This window comes from Mobula hypostoma, chromosome 6 (genome assembly GCF_963921235.1).
Source record: "Mobula hypostoma chromosome 6, sMobHyp1.1, whole genome shotgun sequence".
Taxonomy (NCBI): Eukaryota; Metazoa; Chordata; class Chondrichthyes; order Myliobatiformes; family Myliobatidae; genus Mobula; species Mobula hypostoma.
Window position 1 is genome coordinate 143017398 of NC_086102.1, and position 25500 is coordinate 143042897.

General features: G+C 39.6%; 1 protein-coding gene across 5 annotated transcripts in view; it reads left to right on the forward strand.

The window, feature by feature from the left end:
- LOC134348459 (diacylglycerol kinase beta) overlaps window positions 1-25500 on the forward strand; it is a 579084-nt gene that overhangs the window by 428041 nt on the left and 125543 nt on the right. For all 5 annotated transcript variants that reach the window (XM_063051878.1, XM_063051881.1, XM_063051880.1 and 2 more), the window contains one exon: window positions 17830-17920. In XM_063051878.1, coding sequence (XP_062907948.1) covers window positions 17830-17920 — 91 coding nt within the window. The remainder of the gene's footprint in view (window positions 1-17829; window positions 17921-25500) is intronic.

The following is a 25500-nucleotide window of genomic DNA, read 5'->3' on the forward strand; positions in this document are numbered from 1 at the left end:
TGAAGAGGTGGGGGGGGTGCGCGTAGGGTCATTACTGGAAGTTTGAGAAATCAATGTTCATGCCATCAGGCTGGAGGCATTAATTGAAACATATGCTAAAGTACCTTTCAAAGTTCACTCTATTATCACATAACTCCTATGGGAGACTTGAAGAAATGGCAGACACTGTTATGCTGAGTAGCAAACATTTCTAAAAGTTAATATTTTCAGTATTAAAGACAATTTAAGTATCTCGCAATGCAAATAATCGCAACATGGATTTTCTCTGTCACTTATTTTAAGCTTAAATACAAGAAGAATGATAGAGATTTGGCAGTGGAATTAAAATAGTTCTGTGGTTGACAATGAGGAATGCAAAAGGAAGTTAAGGCATTTGGAGAGATGCATTTAGGTAAGGAAATGTGCAGTTAATGGGACAATATTGGAAAATGTTGAGAAATGAGAGACATTAAGATACGTATCCACAGATCCTGAAAGAAAGCAGAGCAAATTGATAAGGTGATTGAAAAGGTATGTGGGATGCTTTTCTTTGTCAGCTGAGGCATGAAATAAGGGGAGGAAGCCTTTACTAGAATAGTATACAATGCTAGTAAGATCAGTATGTGAGTACAGTGTACAGTTTTGATCACAGAAAATTGTACAGTGGAGATCTGTGAGGACGTTGTCAAGACTGGAAAATTTTACTGGATAGTCTGGAGTAGAGGAATCTAAGGGAATTTTTTATTTGAAATGTCTGAAATTAATTAGGTATTTATATAGCAAATATAAGAAGGAGCTATTTCCCTGAGCAAAGGAGCCAAAAACAGAGGGCACAGATGGCATTGATTTAAAGTAAATGGTAAAAAGATTAGACAGAAGATGAGGAAATGATTTTTCTCCCAGAGGGTAAAAAAGCCTCTGGAACTCGTTGCCTGGAATATTGATAGAAGTGGAACCCTCTTTCCATGCAAAAAATATGTATACTTGAAGAGTCATGACCTGCAGAGCTGCAGCACTAGTTCTGGAAGGTAGGATTAATTGGATAGTCTTTGACTAGCACTGACAGAATGGGCCAAATGGCTTCTTGTGTCATTACATTTTCTATGATTCTGCTTCAGAGGTACCCTTAGAATGCAGCATACTTGTGGACACGAGAATCTGCAGATGCTAAAAATCTAGAGTAAGACACACAAAACACGTGAAAAACCTTGAGGGTCCCCTTATCTATCAAAAAAGTCCTGGTGAAGGGTCCTGGCCCGAAACATCAGCTCTTTATTCCCGTCCATAGATGCTGCCTGACCTGCTGAGTTCCTCCAGCGTTTTGTGTATGTTACTGAGCATACCTGTGGAGAATAGTGTGGATGATGAAGTAAAGTGATTGGATTGCAGATGAGTTGTTAGGAGTTCCATCAGGCTATTAAGATGATCCTGAGCCTCAAGCAACCTTGATTTTCATGTTAATCAAGATCCAGTAGCCACTACCTACTTCTGATAATGCTAGAGATAATCTTTCATTAAATTATTTTTCCAGTTAAGAAAAACAAACATAACAATTATTGAGTGGCAGTAGTACTTCTGTTGCAGAGTAAATATTGGTCCAATTTCGTTATACCTCAGTCCATATATATGAATCAGGTTTATTATCACAGGCCTGTGACGTGAAATTTGTTAACTTGGCAGCAGCAGTTCAATGCAATACATAATCTATCAGAGAGAAAAAATAATAATAATAAACAAAATAAAACAATAATAATAAATAAGCAAGTAAATCAATTACATATAATGAATGGATTTTTTAAAAGTGCAAAAACAGAAATATTTTAGATTGAAAATAAAGTGAGGGTGTGTCCAAAGCTTCAATGTCCATTTAGGAATCGGATGGCAGAGGGGAAGAAACTGTTCCTGAATTGCTGAGTGTGTGCCTTCAGGCTTCTGTACCTCCTACCTGATGGTAATAGTGAGAAAAGGGCAGGCCCTGAGTGCTGGGGTCCTTAATAATGGACACTGCCTTTCTGAGTCACCACTCCCTAAAGATGTACTGGGTATTTTGTAGGCTAGTACCCAAGATGGAGCTGACTAGATTTACAACCTTCTGCAACTTCTTTTGTTCCTGTGCAGTAGCCCCTCCATACCAGACAGTGATGCAGCCTGTCAGAATGCTCTCCGCTGTACAACTATAGAAGTTTTTGAGTGTATTTGTAGATATGCCAAATCTCTTCAAACTCCTAATGAAGTATAGCTGCTGTCTTGCCTTCTTTATGACTACATCGATATGTTGGGACCAGGTTATATCCTCAGAGATCTTAACACCGAGGAACTTGAAGCTGCTCACTCTCTCCACTTCTGATCCCTCTATGAGGATTGGTATGTGTTCCTTCGTCTTACCCTTCCTGAAGTCCACAATCAGCTCTTTTGTCTTACTGATGTTGAGTGCCATGTTGTTGCTGCATCACCATTCCACTAGTTGGCATATCTCACTCCTGTAAACCCTCTCGTCACCACCTGAGATTCTACCAGCAATGGTTGTATCATCAGCAAATTTATAGATGGTATTTGAGCTATACCTAGCCACACAGTCATGTGTATATAGAAAGTAGAGCAGTGGGCTAAGCACACACCCCTGAGGTGCGACAGTGTTGATCGTCAGCAAGGGGGATATATTATCACCAATCCGCACAGTCTGTGGTCTTCCGGTTAGGAAGTCGATCATCCAATTGCAGAGGGAGGTGCAGAGGCCCAGGTTCTGCAACTTGCCAATCAAGATTGTTGGAAAGATAGTATTAAATGCTGAGCTATAGTCGATGAACAGCATTCTGACATAGGTATTTGTGTTGTTTCGGTGGTCTAAAGCCGTGTGAAGAGCCATTGAGATTGCGTCTGCCGTTGACCTATTGTGGCAATAGGCAAATTGCAATGGGTTCAGGTCCTTGCTGAGGCAGGAGTTCAGTCTAGTCATGACCAACCTCTCAAAGCATTTCATCACTGTCAATGTGAGTGCTACTGGGCGATAGTCGTTAAGGCAGCCCACATTATTCTTCTTAGGCACTGGTATAATTGTTGCCTTTTTGAAGCAAGTGGGAACTTCTGCCCGTAGCAGTGAGAGGTTGAAAATGTTCTTGAATTCTCCCACTAGTTGTTTGGCACAAGTTTTCAGAGCCTTACCAGGTACTCCATTGGGACCTTCCGCTTTGCGAGGGTTCAGTATCTTTAAAGACAGTCTAACTTCGGCCTCTGAGATGGAGATCACAGGGTCATCAGGTGCAGCAGGGATCTTCACAGCTGTAGTTGTGTTCTCCCTTTCAAAGTGTGCATAGAAGGCGTTGAGTTCATCTGGTAGTGAAGCATCGCTGCCATTCATGCTATTGGGTTTCGTTTTATAGAATGTAATGTCTTGCAGACCCTGCCAGAGTTGCCGTGCATCTGATATCACCTCCAACCTCGTAGAAATTGTCTCTTCACCCTTGAAATAGCCCTCCGCAAATCATACCTGGTTTTCTGGTACAGGCCTGGGTTGCCAGACTTGAATGCCATGGATCTGGCCTTCAGCAGACGGCATACCTCCTGGTTTATCCACAGCTTTTGGTTTGGGAATGTACAGTAAGTCTTTGTAGGCACACACTCATCCACACAGGTTTTAATGAAGTCGGTAACAACTGCAGCATACTCATCCAGATTCAAAGATGAATCCCTGAATACAGTCCAGTCCACCGATTCAAAGCAGTCCTGTAGACGCTCCTGTGCTTCCCTTGTCCGAACCTTCTGGATCCTCACTGCTGGTGCTGCAGTCTTCAGTCTCTGCCTAGTTGTGAGAACCAGAGAACTTGATGTTTCAGTGGAATGCATTTCATCAGATTCATCTAGCAATCATCTTTGCTTCCCGCTGGAGCAAGTGGGAGGAGGGGGAGGGTTGATGCTTTGCTGCTGCTCGTGCATGGGAAGGCAGTGTGGGGGCTTTGGGGTTCTAACAAATTTCTGTCATTCATTCTTTGGGGTTTCCTTCTGTTTCATAGATGTCTGTGAGGAGTAAGAATTTCAGATTGTATACTGTGCACATTCTCTGACATTAAATGGAACCATTGAACAAGGATTAATTTGATGAGACAAAGAAAGTTAATTTATATATCAGAGAGGTGATATTCTTTGAACAACATGCGTGCACCATTTCTGTACTGATGATTTTTACAAAAGTAAGTAAAATAGCTAAGTGTGACCTGTTTCTGGAAGTCAATGTGGTAAAGGGGTGGGAATCAGCTGTCAGCTCAAACCACCTTACCTGGTTATGCCTCTTGATTGTAGGCACTGTGGTTTCTTCCAGTCACTTGTAGTTTTGAACAAAAAGTAAGCAGAAACATGCCTGTGTGTATTCCATTTTTCCCTTCTAGTAACCCATAAGCCTGAACCTGTCTTAATGTGACGTGCTTGAGAACTAATCAAAAGCAAATCAGATCGCTTGAGACACAATCTTCAATTTTTTTAAAAGAAATATACTGTTTAAAATTGTGATTGAATCCGAAAATATATTTCAATCGATCAACCCATTTCTGAAATCCTTTAAGAGAATAGTGTTAGCAGCTGGTTGCTGTGTAAGCAACTGGTTAAAAATTTATAATGGCAGTTCTCAATTATTAAAATTTATGAGCCTTTCTAATAGCTTCATCTGAACCCAACTAACCTACCATTCGATTATCTATCAAAGAAATCCTGTTAAAACTTGCATCAATATTTGTTGTCCTCCATGTTTTAGCTCAAAAAGATACTTTAACGTATTAGTAATTACATTAAAGCAGTCTGACACACCAGTCTCAAAAAACAATCACAAGAACTTCCTTGGATTAATTTTTAACTGTTACATTATTTGCATAAGTAGAGTTGACATTCATGAGTAAAAGCAGTAAAACCTATTGGAGTGGATTGAAGTGTGTATACTATTTGCTTTAAGAAGCAGAAGGCAGTTATTTGTGTATTTTTTATTGTGCCTTGTCTCATTTAAAGCTTTTCATAAAACTCTACATGGATATCTATTGGAGAAATAATAATCATTCAGGTTTGTAAAATATTTTGTTGAATAGGTAGCTAATGACAATAATGTAAGGAGTGTCAATGGGATCTGTCGTGAGTGGAGTTCCAAAAAGCTTTTGGTGTTATTTCATATTTCAGAAGAGAGTTTAAAATCCATTGTTCTTGAATTCACTGGCACAAAAAATAACACCAAATGAAAAGACTGCAGGTCGATTTGGACAAGTCGCATGAACAGGTCGAAGCAAGTGTCAAATTCCATTTAATGTGAATAAAAGCGGTGTGATGTCCTTGAGGTTAGAAATCTCCAAGCAAGCTTATTTTATCCACAAATATCTATTAAAGGTCATAAATGAAAATGGAACCACGAGGAAGATGCATTTTTGAGGGAAAGAAATTGCTGAAAATACTTAAAACAGATCAAGAGAGGGTCACCAGAAAGTTGCCTGGACAAACTTGCATTATTTTCTCTGAAGCATTGGAGGCTGAGGGACAACATGACAGAAATATGTAAAATTATCGGAAGCATAGATACGGGAGGTAGTCAGAGTCTTTTTAACAAGATGGAAATGTCAAATACTAGCAGGAATAGCTCTTAACTTATAAGGAAGAAAGGTTTGTGAAACAAGATTTTTTTTTAGCAACAGAGAGTAGAAGGTGCCTGGAATATGCTGCCAGGGAGGTGTGGAAATATATATGATAGCAATTTTTAAAAAGACATTAAAAAAAATGAACCTGCAGGGAATCGAGGAGCACAGGCACGTGCTTGCAAATGGGATTAATTTAGATTGGCATTATGGTTAACAAAGATGTGGTAAGTCCTAGGGCCTGGTCCTGTGCTGTGATGTTCCAGGTTCTATAGCACAAAGTATCTGCAGAGAGAGAAGTTAAAGTTTCATATGACTAACTTTTTAGGTCAGGACCATGAAGGATTACCTAGCTGAAACATTAACCTTATTGCTCTTTCCACAGATAATGGCTGACCTGTTAAGCATTTCCAGCATTTTCTGCTTCCTTAATATCTTATGTAAGAAATTAGATCGGACTTAGTTAATTTTTGAGATGCATTGGATCATTAGGCCAAGCCAACAGACATACAAAATCCATACATAAATAGCCAGCTTAAATACAAAAAAAGGTTGTTTTTCTCTTTGTTTAGGGTTCAGAACAAATTGATGAAATATATTGGAAAGAAGTGGCTATAGGCTTATAAGAAGTGGGCTTTACTGATTTCTGGGGAAAGAGGACATTTCCAGTACTCAACAATAGATTACTAATGAATTATAAACGTGATGACTGACTTGTGGACTACCTTGGCCTTCCTCTGTAAGCCTTAGAACGACAGAGATGGTATTCCTGCATTCTGTGTTGACTCCTTGCAGGTTTTTGTCTGATGGGAGCAGCCTCGACTCATTTGGAAACATTCTGCCCTCTGAGATAAGTGGATTATGGGTGCAAGGCTAACAAAACATTGGAGTATAAAAGCCTATGCCAACGCACCTTTTATTTATTCATTTACAACATGTGGATTTTGCTGTCAATGCCATGTTTATTGTGCCATTCTAACTACTGTACCCCTGAACTGAGAGGGCAGTCATTAGTCAACTACATTGATGGCTCTGAATTAGGGATGAAGTCCCGGGTCCCAGTTTCCAGCTTCCCTTCCTGCCAGACGTCAGTGAAACAACTCTTGATCAGTGGTCTGGAAATCTGGCTGCTGATCCAGTAACTTGACCATTACCCAGCGTGGAACAGAAAAAATGCTGCACTGTCAGAAGTACTTAAACCAGTGCCCAATCTACCTAGTGAGATTGTTGCGGATGATCTGTAGAAAAATCAAGGCAATTATCCTCAATGTACTAGTTCAGAGTCTTGCCTTTACCAACACTGATCATTTCTTCAATGCGATTTTCTGATCATTTCTTCAATGCTATTAATGGGAAAGATTGCTATGTGCAAATTGGCTACTAGGTTTTCAAAGTGCAGCATTCAATCAGACTCTAGATAAATTACATTGATTATGAAGAAGTTTAAGATTCAGTTGGGTAATGTAAGGCATTATATAAATATGTGGCTTTCCTGTTCTCCTCCTCTTTTGAGAAAATGTGCACTGCATCAACTGGATGATACCAATGGGCATTTCTCTCTTCTGCACCTTCTTCATTGAAGCTTGCATATCAGCAATGGAGTCTGCAGATCTGGCAGATTTCAAACTGAGTTCTTGAATATGAATTTAGGATTGGTGGCAGCACAGTGCCACGTGCCAAAGGAACAGTGTAGATTTAAAAACTGCTCTCATTTCTGCACCATAATTGCAAGGTTATCGCAAATGAGATGCATAAACTGGCCACAAACAAAAACAGACAAGTTCACTCAGCAATAGTGAACCAAGGAGTTGTGATGACCATAAATAAATAATTGTTTAATATCAGAGCATATAAAATGGCTCTGATTAAAAGTTCTCAGAATTTAGAAGACTAATATTTCAGTTTGATATTATAATACAAACAGCCTTTCTAGAGAACAATTTTTTTCTCAGGGAACAAATTCTTCATAAGACCATAAGGTCTAGGAAAAGAATTAGGCCATTTGGTCCATCTAGTCTGCTCCGGCATTTCATCATGGTTGATCTATTTTCTGTCACAGCCCCAATCTCCTGCCTTCTCCCCATATCCCTTCATACCCTGACTAATCAAGAATCTATCAAACTCTGCCTTCAATATACCCAATGACCTAGCCTCCAAAGCCAGCTGTGACAACAAATTCCACAGATTCATCACTCTCTGGCTAAAGCAATTCCTCCTCATCTCTGTTTTAGAAGGATGCCCCTCTATTCCCCACGTTAAGACTTCCCCACCATGGGAAACGTCCTCTCCACATCCACCCTATCGAGGCCTTTCAACATTCCATAGGTTTCAATGAGGTCACCCCTCATTCTTCTGAATTCCAGTGCATACAAGCCCAGAGCCATCAAACATTCTTCAAGCCTTTCAGTCCCGGAATCATTTTCATGAACCTCCTTTGAACCCTCTGCAATGTTAGCACATTCTTCCTTAGAAAAGGTGCCCAAAACTGCTCGCAATTCTCCAAGTGAGGTCTCACCACTGCTTAATAAAACCTCAACATTACATCCTCATTTTTATATTCTAGTCACCTTGAAATGAACGCTAACATTGCATTTGCCTTCCTCACCACAGACTCAAGCTGCAAATTAACCATTAGGGAATCCCGCACAAGGACTCCCAAACCCCTTTGTGCCTCAGATTTTTGAATTTTCTCTCCTTTTAAAAAATAGTCTACCCTTTTATTTCATCTACCAAAGTATATGGTAGAACTTCATTAAGAAAGCAGGTAAACATTTGAAAATGAGATATTGTTAAATGCAGGTTATTTAGTCAATGTAACAATACAGTTTTAAAAATAAATACTTTCAGGGACCTTTACAATAAACAGTTACTAGGGAGAGCTTATAATAAAATCCTTACTCCAGAGTGCAGCAATTTGGACCTAAGGCTGCCGTTCTTTTTGAGTATGTTAGAATTGTTATAGTTATTTACGAAGCTAAACAAGTTTTCAGATTATTGAAAAAAATGACCACAATTGAGGACTATAGATGAAGAAAGATATAGATGATCTGGTCACTGGGAAGAAAAGTGACGAAGTCTGGAGAGATGCAAAAGGACAGACAAATTACAATCAATGGAGGATGTTGAACCGGCAGTGAGAGCCAAAGGGATCTTGAATTGTCCATTCACGTATGCTTAAGAGTAGCAGGATGGGTCAGTAAGAAGGTCAAAGAAAGGCCATGTCTGAGTGAAAAAGGAAACCTCCAACAGGAAGTTTTAGCCAGAGGTGTGTACATCACCTGTTAGGCCACAATAAGAAAACAGTGACAAAGTTCTGGTCCATATTGCAGTGCAGACGGTGCAAAAGAGGTTTACAGGGTTATTGCTGGTCTGGGAGGTTTTAGCAAAGAGAAAGGATTGAATAGGGTGGGATTTTCTTTGGAACAGAAGAAACTGAAGAGAAATATAACCAAGTGTTCTCGATTAAGTATAAAGGAATAGCCTATATCCTTGAAAGGAAAATCAGAAACCAGTAGGACATACACAAAGCAATTGTTAAAAAAATTAAGGAAATATAAAGATTTTTTTTCACTCAGAGGGTGGGTTAGCATCCAGATAACACTGCTGGAAGGGATGGTAGAGGCAGAAATCTTCATCCCAGACAGTATTTATATATTTGAGCCATAAGGCTGTAGACTCAATGCTGGAAAATCGTGTTAGGCAGGTTAGGGCTTTACTAACTGCTATACTCTAGTTGCCATGGGCTGAAATACCCTTCTGTTCCATAAATTTTCCACAATGCTGAACCCTTGACTGATGCTGGGCCCAATTCTATTCTTATTGCTTATAAGTGAATTAAACACAGGAGTGGCAGCACAATATTAAAAAACTTGTTACCAAAACCAGAGGAGAGGGTTTCCCTGACAGTAAGGAATATGAGAGGCCTGGAGAAAGTGAACAGGAAGGAGGTCGATAAACAGAAATGTATAGATTTAAGATTATTATTGAAACTATTGGAGTGCAGTGGAAGCATATTTTGTTTTGCAATCTGAGCTCTGCCTGAAATGGTGACAGAGGAGGAAGCACTCATTATTATTGCTATGCTGTAATCTATAGGACTACATTATTTGCAATGTTACATTAGCCACTGAGATGAAAAGGCAATATATTGTACCAAATTTTGCTGATGATACAAAGTTTGGTGGTAAAGTGAGGTGAACATAGAGTCATCTGTAGACAAGGAGGGTAAAGATTTGTGGCAATGATGGAAACTATGAGCCACATTGGTAGGGAAAATTGAAGAATGGAACATTTTTAAATGATGAGGAACTGACAAGGGTGGAGTTCGGAGGGATTTAGAGGTACGTGTTTCAAGAGATACAGAAAACAAGCATTAAGGCGCAACCATATTTTTTTTGAATGGAAGTTCAGGCTCAAAACATAGAGCAGCCTTTTCTTGCTTTTATTTCCAATGTGTTAGATTGATTTGGACAAATCTTTTCCAGGTGGACTTCTCCTGTGCCTTAACTGTCTATGCTTCTGACAGTTAGTGGAAGGGCACAAGCAGTTTAATGTACTAGACAGAAAGATAGGAGCCTAACACAGTAAAACATGATTAATACGTTTAATGGAAGGGAGAGGGAGGAACAGAAGTACAGACTTAAGTACTGAACAGTGTGCCTTGATGGGTTAACTTTTTGGAAGTATATATGTAGCCACAAAATACTATTGATGAGAAACAATCAAGGATACAAAGCAATGAAATAATGATTTGCATCTGAATTTTGTTGCATGTGTATGTTGTGTATTTAATATTTCAGTAACAATTGATTAATATTAAATATATTGTTTGATTATGCATTCTTTATTTAAATAATTTATTGCAGGCTATATATAAAAGTATGTGAGTGATATATATCATTATGTCACCGCATCGCATGTGAACGCCTCACCAAAGTAAACATGAGTTATTCCGAGTTCCTATATTTTTCTTTCAATTAATTTTATGTTTTGGAGTTACAAAACGTAACAGTGGCAACGAGTAAGTTTAAAATGAACCCAAAAAAGATTACCTACAAGTTGAAACACAGTGAGACGTTTGAGTAAAAAAAAGCTCAGCATGCCTTTCTTCAGAAAAGGGAGAAATGTTTGAGTTTTTAAAAAGTGCAGCATGTGTTTCTTCGCAAGGGGAGAGAGATATTAAGGTTAAAAAAAAGGCAGAAAAGGGACAGAATTCATGGGTTCATAAACAGTAAGTACCAGGTGATAGTAATAATAAATTTTTAAAACAGAAATGGCTGGCTGCATCAGAATGATAGATGTGTTTGATTTGTACAACAGATAATTGGGTGATGTATACTGAATGAACTGAGCAGTATTTTGAAGCAAATGAAATAGCCAATGAAAAGCAAGTGCCATTTTTACTGAGTGAAATAGGTTGAAAAGTTTATGTTTACTTAGAAGTTTGACTACTCCAACCAAACCAGCAGGAATGAGCTTTGCAGATATCATGAAAGTAATGCAGGAGCATTTAGAACTGAAATCATGGTTGATTACAGAATGCTTTTGCTTTCATGAGTGGAAGCAATTGGAAGGGGAGTCCATTTCAGCTTACATAGCTGAATTGAAGAAATTGTCTGAACATTGCCTGTTCAGTAATGGGCTTAATGATGCACTGATCAATCATTTCGTTTGTGGAATCTTACAAGAACACCTTCAAAAACAGCTCCTAACTGAAGCACAACTCGAATTTAAAAGAGCAGTTGAACTCATTGTAACAATGGAAGCAGCAATCAAAGACACAATTGGGTTGCAGTCAGGAATGAATGTGAGCATGATCAAAATTGCAAGTCTAAACAGAAATCTACCTGGCTGAAATAATTGTGTTACCATTGTGGCAGAGGCCCACATTCAGCAGACCAAGGCAGGTTTAAAGACAACATGTGCAGAAAATGCAACAAAGCAGGACATGTATTACAAAGAGCATTTCAGGCAGACAGGGAAGAGGAAAGGTTAAAAAAGTCAAGTTGCAGTTTCAAAAAGAGCACTAATCTACATATTGTTGGTCGAAAATCTGATAATAATAAGAGTAGCACAGGATTGAGTAGCTTTAAGATTTACAACGTGGAAACTAACAAAAGAAAAGCAAAGTGACTGACACCAGAATTGAATGGCAAATTGACTAAAATGGAATTGAACATTGGCTCAGCTGTATCAGTCATTCCACAAAATGAGTTTGAACAGTGTTTCAAAAATACCAAACAGAAGCCTGCAGATAGCCAACTTATACTGAAGAAAGCATATTCCTGTGGGAATAACAGCCGTAACAGTGAAGTACAACAACCAATTAGTGAAATTCGGTTTGTATGAGGTAAAAACAGGAGGGTCATCATTGTGGGGCTGTGTTTGACTGAGACAACCACAACTTGATTGGAGATCCATCCACCATCTGCACGCTACATTCCCTACAATAGAATCAACTGAAAGTGAATTAAGGAAAGTATTGGATGATGCCTCACAGTGTTCAAGGACGGCATTGGAAAACTTAAATTTTATCAAAGATATAACAGTGTTAAATGGAAATGCCTCATCCAAGTTAACAACCCATCCAGTTCCCTAAACCATTCGTTATAAAGTAGCCAGAGAGCCAGATTGTATGGAGGCTGAAGGAATTCATTCCAAGTTTGAGTGAGCCCTTGGGCAATGCTAGTGGACTCAGTCACCAAGAAATATCAATATCTGTGGTGATTCTAAGGTCACCCTCAACCTAATATTGAAAATAGGTTAATACATTCTGCCCAGGATAGAGGATATCTTTGCAAACCTCTTTGGAGGAAAACACTTCAGTAAAGTGGACTTAGCTGAGGCCTACCTACAAATGGAGATGGGTCCAAACCGTTTCTCACCGTAAACACTCACAAAGGGCTTTATCACTATCATAGGCTTAATTTTGGAGTAGCATTTGCACCTGCACTCTGGTAAAAAGCCATGGACCAAGGGGCTGAAAGCTGTCCAGGCACTTTGGGTTACCTGGATGACATCATGTTACCAGCAAAGATGACAAGGAACATCTCCAAAATCTCAAGAGAGTGTTAAAACGATTAGAAAATCTTTGGCTCAGAGCACAATACAGTACATGTGAATTATTTAAACCAAGCATCACTTACTGTGATCACACCATTAATGCACAAGGATTAGACAAGTGTGCTGAGAAAATTCAAACAGTGGTGGACACCCCAAGCCCAAAGAATATGTCACAGTTGCAGGCCTTTTTATATATAATTTGTCAATTACTACAACAGGTTCCTGCCAAACCTTGCTACTGTGCTCCATGTCTTGAACTCATCGCTACAAATTGGGAAGAAATGGCAATGGTCAAAGCAGTGTGAGGTGGCTTTCCAAAAGGCAAAGGAAATTGTGAAATCAGACAATGTACTCACACATTATGATCCATATCATCCAGTGAAGCTTGCCTGTGATGTCTTGCCTTCTGGTATAGGTGCAGTCACGTCAAATGTTATGAGTGATGGAAGAGAACACCTTAGCATCATGTTCCCTACGGCTGCAGAGAGATAAATTATGCACAGGTTGACAGAGAGGCCTTGAATCTGGTTTGGGGTGTAAAACGTTTCAACCAGTACTTACATAAGAAAGAGTTTGCCCTCATTACTGATCATCAACCACTGGTGTTCATTTTCAATCCACAGAAGGGTGTTCCATTAACAGCAACAGTACAAATGCTTTATCTCTACTTACCCCTCACCTAGCTCTGATTGCCCATTTTTCCCTTATCTATCTCCATCTATCACCCACTAGCTTCTACCTGAACATACCTACTCCTCATTTGGCTCTACCTTTCACACACCAGCTCCATCTTATCCCTTCCCTGTCACCTCTGTATATTCACTATCGTCTGTCTACCGTCTCAATCCTGATGCAGGTTCTTCACTGAAACCCCAATCACCTCTTTGCTTCCACAGACTTGTTGAATTCCTCCAACAGTTTGCTATTCTTTTTGCTCCAAATTCCAGCATCTGTTGGAATGTTTGTCTCTGTCTTAATTTCTCTCCTGCATTTTGTTTTGGAAGAACACTTCTGTTTAAAAGGTAACAGTTCTGTTTGAACTTGATGTGTTAACCTCTCATTTATACAAGACATTGGTTGGTAGATTAGATGCTGTAAATCGCCCCAGGTGTGTAAGTACTGTAAATAATAGAACCTGGGGAAGTCAGTGAATATGTGGGGAGAATAAAATAGGATCACTGTCAGTGGGGAAAGGGTCCTGTTTCCATGGTGTATGATACTATTGACTCTTTTAAAAGACTCTATTAACACATTATTTTTCAATGCAGGATGATTCAGCGTCAAACTGAAGTATTCATTTTTAAAATATAAGTAATTGTTTAAAGATCTTTATTTAGCAACATATGTAGTTTACCATGTTACATGAGAGGGTACCATGAAAACACTAATAATTCATCTCTGAGCCTGGAAGACAGGCACCTGTTCCCAGATCCTGTAAATAGCACCCAGCATGGGGGCATACCAGGATGCAGGTCCTTGCTCCATTTCAGTCACGCTTTAGGGAACAGCTCACCCTAGAAGACACCTGACAACCTTTAAAGCTCATTGAAATATCTAAACATCACTGCTGACCACAATGTGATACAGACAACCAGCAATCTAACTACTGGCTAGCTCTGGGTTGCAAAAGATTTTCTGAAAATGTATGCTGAAGAACTGAGAGAATCAAAAATCAAAATGCCCAAAAATAAATTTCATTTAAAGAATGCTGCTATTTCACTGATTATTTTGCATAATACTGTTACCATACAGGTTAATGTGAATATTGTTGGCGGTACTCCAGTAAGAACAACTGATTAATGTTGTTCATGTGAAGACTCTCTCTTCAGCACAGTTGTGTACATGTTTGGTTTTCATACAGCTCCAGTCTGCACTCAGAGCTGTTTTAGTGGAAGCTAACCCTCTCTTCTTCTAATTGTGATGCTCCTTGGTCAGAAACTTGAATCCATACCCTGCTGCTGTCTGCGCTCCTTTGGAAGAAGCAGTGAAGTTCATCCACATCTCTTTGTCTCTGCAAACTCTTTGATAATTTTTGACCCTTGGATGAATTTTTTTATGCATTTCAACCCTGTAACTGAAGGTCCATTTTACCTTGTAGAGATGGAAAAAAATGCAATAATACTTGTCCAGGAAACTTGAAAATGGTACCTTCATAATAATTGAAAAATAAAAACAGCTATAAATCTGAAATAAAACACGCACAAAAAGAAGTGTTGGTAATACTCAACTGAGCAGGCGGCTCACTGAAACTGAAAAGTTAAATTTTCGGGCCACAAACCCTTTATCAGTACTGTGGAAAGTGAAAAGACAGATTAGTTTTAAATTGAGAGAGGGCATGAAGGGATGGATTAGACACCTCTGATGAATTGAAGCTACAGTTCCAAAGGTAAGGAGACACAACAGAGAGCAGATGCTGGAATGTGAGGCAACAAGCGTCTGCTGGAGAAACCCAGCAGGCAAATTTCTTTCCTCCCACTGATGCCACTCGACACACTGAGTTCCTCCAGCAGGTTGTTTGTAGTCCCTGAGGTGGTGCAGCTGTTTACAGAGCAGTTCAGCTGATGGATTAATGAGGAATGATTGAGTGAGGGAATACATACAAAGGGAACATATTAGCGGTGTGAAATTGTAAATGAAAACTGTTGTAGATACCTGAAACCAGAATTAGAATAGTGTACGTAAAATGCCCAGCAGATCGGAGGTGTCTTTGGAGAGAGAAAAACTGAATTAATCTTACACAATAGATCTGCAGATGCTGGAAATCTTGAGTAACACACACAAAAGCCTGGGGGAACTCAGCAGGTCAGGCAGCATCTATGGAGTGAAATGAATGGTCGATATTTTAGGCCGTGACGAAATCTGACGGCGGAGAAGAAGAAGCTGTTCTTAAAACGTTGAAAAATGTTTTAGCCGATACAGGTTTATATTCTTGGTGCTCTTTCTCTGAAGGAATGGAAATACTGAAGAATTCCATTACAGCAGTTTGTGGGAACTTGTTAGGTGCAAATTGACTGCTCTGCTCTCTGTTCAGCAATGACTGCACTTTAGAAGTTCTTCACTGGCTGTGCATATTGAGGGCATTCTAATGTTAAGTAAAGTGCTACATAATTGCAAGCTTTTGTATACAGTGTGTGTATATACTTTGAAAGGGTCATAGGTTCAGAGCCTGTTCCTGTTTCTGTTCCAACCCATACAGTGGCTTGTAGGCGTCCCAGTAAATTATACACAATCACCTTCAACCCACTACAAAACCTGGGCCTTAACTTGGGATTCTTTTACATTAAACACAAGAGATTCTGCAGGTGCTGGGAATCTTGAGCAACACACACAAAATACTGGAGAAACTCAGCAGGTCAGGCAGCATCTATGGAGGCAAATGAACAGTCGGCGCCTCGGGCCGAGACACTACATCATGACTTCTATGTTGTTTCCTCATGTCTCCTGTTTATAAATAGATTCCCTCTGTTTCAATCCATCCGGATATTTTGCCATCTTCCTCATCCCCACCATTCTCACAAGGGTCCAATACTCTGAGTTTGCCATCCTACATGATGCCTTCCTGGATTCCTTGGAGATGAATATTACGATCTTTTGTGTCTCCTTGTCTTTCTCTTTAGGGTCTATGAAGATATCCTTTGCGACCTTCTTAAGTGGAGCAATGCCTGTTGCTATTTTCTGCTCCCACTCATTCTTGCATGCTCCTTGGGGCATGAACAGTTTTTCCCTCTCACTACTTTCAGTATCTTAAACTCGTATTCACTGTCTACACAATCTGTGTTTCCACCTCCCTTTCTTCAATCAGCATCCATCATCAAAGACACCTACCATCCAGGTCATGCTCTCTCTCGCTACCACCATTGGGCAGGAGGTATAGAAGCATTAGGTCACATACCACTAGGTTGAAGAACAGTTATTACCTGCAACCTTCAGGCTCCTCAACCAGCATGGATAGCCTTACTCACCATTACTCAGAACTGATTCTACAACCTACAGAGTCACTTTCAAGGACTCTTTACAACTTGTGTTCTCAGTATTTCTTTATTTGCACAGCTTGTCTTTTGCACATTGGTTGTATGTCAGCATTTGTCTGTTCATGTATAGTTTTTCTTGGGTGAAATTCTAGTGTATTATTTCCTTGTAAATGACTGCAGGAAAATGAATATCAAGGTTGTATAAGGTAACATATATGTACTTTGATAGTAAATTTACTTTGATCTTTTGAACTTTGGACTTCAAAATTTAAAACTATAATTCTTTAATGCTGTACCTCTACTTTATCTAGCTCAGCAACTTTACGTAATAGTACAACTCCTCGCCTCATACTTAAACTTTGGACTCTGCCATCTCATGCATTTCCCCTCCTTTAGCCCATTCACTGTTGACAAAGTCTTCAGCCGTTGTCTTCATTCCACAGTCTGGAATGCCTTACCAAAAGTCTCATCCTTATCAACAGTTAGCAGTGTTAAGTGCTGTAGGATGTCCATTTGACAATTATGGCACTATATAACAAATGCCTTGTTATAAACTCTGTTTTCTCAGATTAATTTTTGAGCCAGTGATATTATGAAGATAGATCTGTTATCCGTTCCTTCGTAAGTTTAAAGGATTGCTGTTGGAAAGGGATCCATATAGATAGAGTAGAGAACATTCTCTCTGGTGGTATCACAGCCTGGAATGCACAGGATTGCAAGATTTGAAATTTATAGATTTTTATGTCTTTGCATTGTACTGCTGCTACAAAACAACAAATTTCATGTCATATGTCAATGATAACAAGTTTTATTCTGAATCTGAGGGCTGTTCATGTATCCTCATATACCTCTCCTCTGTCAACCAGGCAGAAATGCCATTCCCTTCTCGTGGTAGCCTCTAGGCTAGTGCTAGCTTCACTCCCTAGCTCTAGCTAGTGTTGTATTTTAAATTGAACAAGTCTCTCAGAATCATTGCTGGATATCACAAGTTGGATGACTCACTCACTGTCCTTGGTTACTTTCAGTTTGGTTAGTGACTAATGGCAAAAGATCTTTGCGGTTGTGGATTCTCTCCTGCCTGTATTCTTATTATCAAGCTGCAGCAATCTGTGTTACAATCTCAACAATAAATCCAACAAGGTGAAGTGAATTGTGTTTTCAAAATGGGTTCTTGGTTACATATAATAGTGTATGTTTCTTTATATTCTTTTCAGAATGAAAAACAAGCTATGGTATTTTGAGTTTGGAACGACAGAGACATTTTCTGCTACTTGCAAAAAGTTAAATGAATTTGTGGAAGTGGAGGTGGGTGAATTATTTTTTCTTTTCACAATATTTCATTGATGTCATTAAAGAGAAAAAAAAGGAAATTAAATAAAATAAAGGCAGAAATCACTGAATATATGCTGTAAAATTAATCAGCTGCTGGATGAGAAGGACAGGTCAAAATTATACTTAAAAACCCTTTGGGTCTTTCTCAAGAATGGTCCATACTTGGAGCATTAATGTCTCTTACAAATATTGATGGACGTACATTTCCTGTACCAAGAATATTCTGTGTAAAATTTGGAAAGCAGCAATGAGGAATTGTAAGTAAATCAATAATGCCTACCATGTATTACTCAGTCCCAGATTCTAAATCTGAGCTGAAGTTATTTGCAAAGGTTAAGCACTTTGCTTAAGATGTGATTTACTGACACATCAGACTATTAATAACAATTCCAAAAGATTACTTCCAATTTCCTTGAACTTGAAACCATATTTCACCAGGCCCCCTCAGTAATGTGTACCATCTGGTTAGAAAATAAATAACTGCAGCTGTGCATAAAAAATACCCATGGTATTTTCTCTGAATATTTGCCCAAGGGATGCTGCAAATAGTTGTATTATTAAAAGTTGCTAATTGGAGCTGAAAAATAAAGAAGAATTATTTAAGATGCTCAACACCTGGCCAACTCATTGTTACTTTACAATGCATTCTAATCTTGAGCTGTAACCTGGTTGTAAAATATTGCAATGGATATCTTCATTTTCTTAATTAAAACGATCATCCTGACCATCAATTTTAATAGAGCAATCTGTAGATTATTTAAAGGAGCCTGATTATGCTGTTTGCAGGTCACTGCTTCACACATTCTTTCCGGCTGTGAATTCATGATTTCATGAACTAATGCACCAATTTTAACCTTCTTTGCTAATGCAGTAACAACTTGGAACAGATACTAAGAATTGATGCTTGCTTTGCTTCCAAGAAATTTCACAAGCCTCAGAACAGTAGTTAAGAGTGATTTTCCAGAGCTGGAACATATCTTGGCTGGGGAGATCCATTTTCCCTCTCTGCTTTGTGTAAACATGCAGTAGAAGGCTCCAGGTGGAAAATATGGCAAACACTTCTTTCACTTAAGACATTTCAAGTAATTGTCTTAATTAAAGAAATGTCACTTAAATTGGAGAAATTGGGAATAAAATAAATGAGAGTTCCCTCATCGCTGGTCAGTTGTTGTTTGAATTTACAATTACAGCAACTTTCCAGAATGGATTTGTACATCTGGATGATTTTATTGAAAGGAAGTAAGCTGTTATAGGCAGTTTCACCTAAAGAGGAAAAGAAAACCTGTGTATTCTTGTTATGGTTTGCCAAAACTGAGGAACTCTCCTTGGTTAAAAGAAGTCTGACTTCAAATTAACTTCAGTCCTAAATGGTTAGTGACAGGAAAGGGCAAAAATAATTAAGTCAGATTTGTTTTCTGCTCTGTAGAGTTCTACTGGAAACAATGGCTGCAGAGAAATCGAATGAGAGGAGGATCTGGTTTGCTTCTAAGTCTTGCACAAACTGATCAAGTAATCTCTCGGTGAGACAGTATAGCAAGGAATCAAAATGTGTACAGATACTCTGAGAGTGTCTCACATTAGATTGGTGAGGAGAAGTGGGGGTGAAGATCGGCAGACAAACAGGAAAGCAAAAATGATCAAAGTACCCAAATGATGTTGTTCATGTCCCAATCTCTTCCCTTCCATTTGAAGTGTTCATGCTATTCCCCAACTTCTGCTGGAGCCTTGTAATCTGAATGGTGCCAAGTTCAAGGATATCTCAGAGAGGAACTTGGAGTAACAGGGAAATGACAAGTTGTCGTGATCCATGAGGAATCCAGTAATATAGATCAGACAAAGATGTCAGATCAGCCATCAGAATCACTATCAAGTTTATTATCACTGGTTTATATGATGTGGAATTTGTTGTTTTCTTGCAGTAGTAGAGTGCAAAGACATTATAAAAGTTACTATTTATTACAAAATAAATAGAGAAAACCAAAAAGAATAATGAGGTAATGTTCATGGACCATTCAGAAATCCGATGGCAGAGTGGAAAAGCCTGTTTCTAAGCCATTGAGTGTGGGTCTTTAGGCTACTGTACTTCCTACCTGGTGGAAGTGAAGAGGATGTGTCGCAGATGGTGAAGGTCTTCAATGACGGATATCACCTTGAGATACCTCCTCCTGAAGATGTTCTTGATGGCATGGGGGATTGTGCCTGTTGCTGCTTACAATCCTACACATCAGAGCCTCCAGATGGGACAATGATGTAACTATTCAAAGTACTCTCTATTGTATATTTATAGAGACTTACAGAAGTCTTAGATGACATACTGAATTTCCTCAAATTCTTAAGGATGTAAAGCCACTTGCTTACCATCTTCGTGATTGCACCAATGTGCTGGGCCCAGGAAGGTTCCTCTGAGACATTGATGCCCAGCAGCTTGAAGCTGCTTATCTTTTCCACTGCCGACTACTCTGAGGAGTGGTATGTGTTCTCCTGACTTCCCCTTCCTGAAGTCCACAGGAAGGGGAAGTACTTGCTGACAATGTTGTAGCAACAGCACTCAACCAGCCAAACTATCTCACTCCTATATGCTTCTCAGAATCAGAATCGGGTTTAATATCACTGGCATTTGTAGTGAAATTTGTGGTTTTCTGGTAGCAGTACTTTGTAATACATGTAACACTCGCTTTGCCAAGTGGCATCATCTTGGGGTGATAACCCTCTGCCCGGCCAAACCTTAGCACTCTTGTTTGGGTGAATGCTGCGTGTTGTGTCCCCTGTATAACATCAGTACCCCAAAATAACATTCAGTCCACAATGTGCAGTTAAACGATTAAGATTTTATATTTAAGTATGGGGTTAGTAGAGAAACAAAAGAAAAGGAAACAAATAAAAGGCGCCAATAATCTCATAAAAATGTCCAGTGCACAAACGTTGGAGCTCACGGATTCCCCGGATTCCCTCTCGCGGCTCCTCCTTCGCTCGTCATCGACCCCTGGGCTCCCACCCCAAGCACAGGCCCAGCAGGTCCGGCAACCGTCTCCTCAAGCCACCTCTTCTCTCTTCATCCTCTTTGCACCTTCTCCCTCGAAGCCCATGCAGACTAACAGCTTTCACACAGAGAGAAAAAATAACATCTATTCCAATTGGCTAGCAAATGAATACAAGTCCCGTTATCACTAACTGCTATAGAGAACAGTTAACAGTCTCAGTAGTTAACAGTACAGAGAAGCCATTTTATTCACCTTAGCAGTAACATAAAGAAGAAACCCTTACATACATAATAAAAAAACTATAAAGTACAATAATATATATATACAGTCTATATGAATTACATCAAATAAGTAGCACAAAAAGAGAGGGAAAAATAGTGAGGTAGTGTTCGTGGGTTCATTGTCCATTCAGAAATCTGATGGTGGAGGAAGGGAAGAAGCTGTTCCTGAAACATTCAGTGTGTGTCCACAGGCTCCTGTACCTCCACTCGGTAGCAGTGAGGAGAGGGCATGTCCTGGATGATGGATGCCAACTTTTTGAGGCATTGGCTTTTGAAGGTGTCCTCATAGTTCCCATGATGGAGCAGACTGAGTTTACAACTTTCTGCAGCTTTTTCCAATCCTGTGTAGTGGCCCCTCCACACCAGATGGTGATGCAATCAGAATGCTTTCCATGTTACATCTGTAGAAATCTGCGATTGTTCAAAGTTCAAAATAAATTTATTATCAATGTGCATATATGCCACCATATATAATCCTGAGATTCATTTTCTTGTGGGTATACACAGTAAATCCAAAAGCCATTATAGAATCAATGAAAGACTACACCCAACAGGACAGACAAACAACCAATGTGCAAAGGACAGCAAACTGTGCGAATAAAAAATATGAAAAGAAGTTATCATGATAAATGCAGTAAATAAGCAATAAATATTTTGAATATGAGATGAAGAATCCTTGAAAGAGAGTCTATAGATTGTGGGAACAGTTCAGTGATGGGGCAAGTGAAGTTGTTCCCACTGGTTCAAGAGCCTAATGGTTGAGGAGTAATAACTGTTCCTGAACCTGGTGGTGTGAGTCCTGAGGTTCCTGTATCTTCTTCCTGATGATAGCAGTGAGAAGAGAGCTTGATCTGGGTAATGGGGGACCCTGATGATAAATACTGCTTTCCGTGACAGTGCTCCATGCAGATGTGCTCAATGGTGGGGAGCACTTTACCCGTAATGAACTGGGCCTACTTTTGTAGGATTTTCCATTCAAGAGCATCGACGTTTCTATACCAGGCTGTGATGCAACCAATATGTCATTGGTGACATACTGAATTTCTTCAAACTTCAAATAAAATATAGTCACTGCCATGCCTTCTTTGTAATTGCATCTATATGCTGGGCCCAGGACAGATCTTCAGACACCCAAGAGCTTGAAACTGCTCATCCTTTCCACTGTTGATCTCTCAATAATGATTGGTGTGTGTTCCCTCGACTCCCCTTTCCCGAAGTCCACAATAAGTTCCTTGGTCTTACTGATGATGAGTGCAAGGTGGTTGTGTGACACCACTGAACCAACTGATCTGTTTTGCTCCTGTACGCCTCCTCATCACCATCTGAAAATCTGCCAGCAACAATTTTGTCATCCACATATTTATGGACGGTGTTAAAGCAGTGCCCAGCCACCCAGTCATAGGTGTAGAGAGTAGAACACTGGACTAAGCACGCATCCTTGACGTACGACAGTGTTGATTGTCAGTGAGAAAGAGATGTTATTTTCGATCCACACAGACTGTGGTCTCCTGGTGAGGAAGTCAAGGAGCCATTTGCAGAGGGAGGTACAGAGGCCAAGGTTTTGGAGTTTGTTGATTAGGACTGGGGACATGATTGTGTTGAAAACTGAGCTGTAATCAATCAACGGCAGCCTGAAATAGTTATTACCATCGTCCTGGTGATCGAAGACTAAGTGGAGAGCCAAAGAGATTGCATCCACTGTAGACCTATTGTGATGATAGGCAAAGGTCCAGGTTCTGTAGGTCTATAAGTGTGCTAAATGATGGTCATCTAAATCATAAAAAGTCATTTTATAAAAAATTAAAAGAAAGAAATTCAAATTTATGAAAGCATAATTGGAGAAGTTAAAGAAACTGAAAGGCAGTGGATACCCAGGACCTGAAGATCTGCTTCCTAGGGATTTGAAGGAACGGATATGAAAATAGTGTCTGCACTGGTTGTTCATTTTCCGCTGTCACCTGGGCAGGCAAACAGTCCCCTGATGAGTATGTATATATGTATATTTAACCCTACTATTTAAGGGATGAAGAGAGAACAAACAGAAAGAGAGACCAATTAGTCTGACAGAAGTAGTTAGAAAATGCTAGAAATTTATGAAGTGATAGCAGAGCACTTGAAAAACAGCACTGGGGCGTTAACATAGAATTATAAGACCATAAAACATAGGAACTGAATTAGGCCATTCAACCCTCTCAGTTTGTTCCACCATTATATCATAAAGGAAAATCACACTGGACAATTCCATTAAAATGTTGTCAGGCTGTAACTTGCAGAATAGATGAAATGGAGCTGGTATATGTGTTTATTTTAATTTTCAGAAGGCCATTGGCAAGGTGCCATGAAAAGATTATTAGAGCATATGGGATTATTAATGATATTACAAGCATGGATTGAGGATTAGGTTTAATGGACAGAAACGGAGTAGGGATAAGTTGATAACTTTGTGGTTGAGAGGATGTGACTAGTGATGTTCTGTGGGGATTGTTGCCAGAACCCCTGTTGTTCACTTATCATCAGTGATTTTGATGAGGGGTTGAAGTGTTCAGTTTGCTGATGATGGGTGGTAATGTGGGTGGATGCAGAAGACGTATACAATTGAATAGGCAACAATGTAGCGGATTGCGCATCATGTGGAAAAGTATGAGTTCATCCGCTTGGTTAGAAAAAGTAGAGAAGCTGACGTTTTTCAAATGGTGAGAAATTAAAAGGTGCTTGTGCCTAGGGAATACGAGGGGTGATTGATAAGTTCGTGGCCTAAGGAAGAAGGAGTCAATTTTAGAAAACCTAGCACATTTATTTTTCAACATAGTCCCCTCCTACACTTACACACTTAGACCAGTGGTCGTGGAGCATATGGATCCCTTCTTTGTAGAAGTCAGCATCTTGGACCTCCAGAAAGTGGTCCACAGCAGGGATGATTGATAAGTTTGTGGCCTAAGGTAGAAGGAGATGAGTTATTAACTTCAAACTTTCTGCATAGTCACTCAAAGAGTTGAACTTCACGTGCATGTAACGAGAGCTGTATAATTAATCTCCTTCTACCTTAGGCTACGAACTTATCAATCACCCCTCGTATGTTGATGCAAATACAGGATATAGAGCCCTAGTGAGACCTCATCTAGTATATTGTGTATAAACCTGATCTCCCAACCTGTGGCAGAGGGAGTTCACTGAAGATTCACTGGACTGATTCCAGCATGACGTGTTGCTCTGAACTCTTTGCTTATACTCAGCAGTTTGGAAGAATAAAATTCCTTCTCATTAAACATCCAAGACTCTTCCTGCGCTTGACAGGTTAGATAGAGAGATGTTGGGATGTCTAAATAGTCGTGCTTTGGGATGTACTGTTGAGTTTTTGTAGCTGTGTGGGTTTGGTGAATAAAAGTTTATTTCATGTTCCAGCTTTGTTCTATCTCCTGGCTTCAGGTCTCATTAGCAGTTATAGGCAAGCAAACACAGCAAATTGGCGCTTAAGTGCTGTATTATATCAGCATGATAATTTCAGCAGAAGATATAATGCAATCCTACAACAGTGGCAAGCTCAATTTGAGGCAGCCCAGCTGAAGTTAATCGAAACCTTGACGAGCATGTAGTCAGTGAGTTCAACTCTATTGGTGTCAAATACTCAACAGAACTCATGTGAGTCAGTTGTTGTGTTCATGATCAGCTTCCAGTTCGATGCCGCTTTGGGAGTCGCAATTCAAACATTATGAAGATATCTTCTGGGTCGCCTTCACCAGTAAAGATGACTCGTGGAAGACAAGCACTTTGCTCTGAAAATTGGGCACTGCTGAAGATGAGTGTTATTTCAACTTCCAACAGATAACAAGAATTTTTGGAGAGTAGTCATCTCTCTTTGATGTTCACTACCGTTGCCTAAAACTTGTTAAACATGACACCGATAACCTCATCACAAATGCTGGTGTCGTCAATCATGAATGTGAAAAGTTCAGGCTGGGTAACATGACTGATTCACAGTTCAAATGTCCAATTTTTACTTGTGGACTTCAGTCACCTGGCAATGCAGACATTCGCCAGTGTCTCCTGTCCAGACTGGAGCAAGACCCTGATGTGACTCTGCAAGATGTCACTCAAGAATGAGAGCGGTTGATCAACCTGAAACACAATTCCAAGCTGGTTGAACAGAACTGTGTCAATGCATTTCAACGGCCCAGACACCATCACTCAGTGTCACCATCACCGTCAAGTGGCCAGCCACAAGCTGTTGGCACTATGGTGCATGGCATTATGTAGGAAACAGTCAATACTTAAACACTTTTGTGGCAAATGC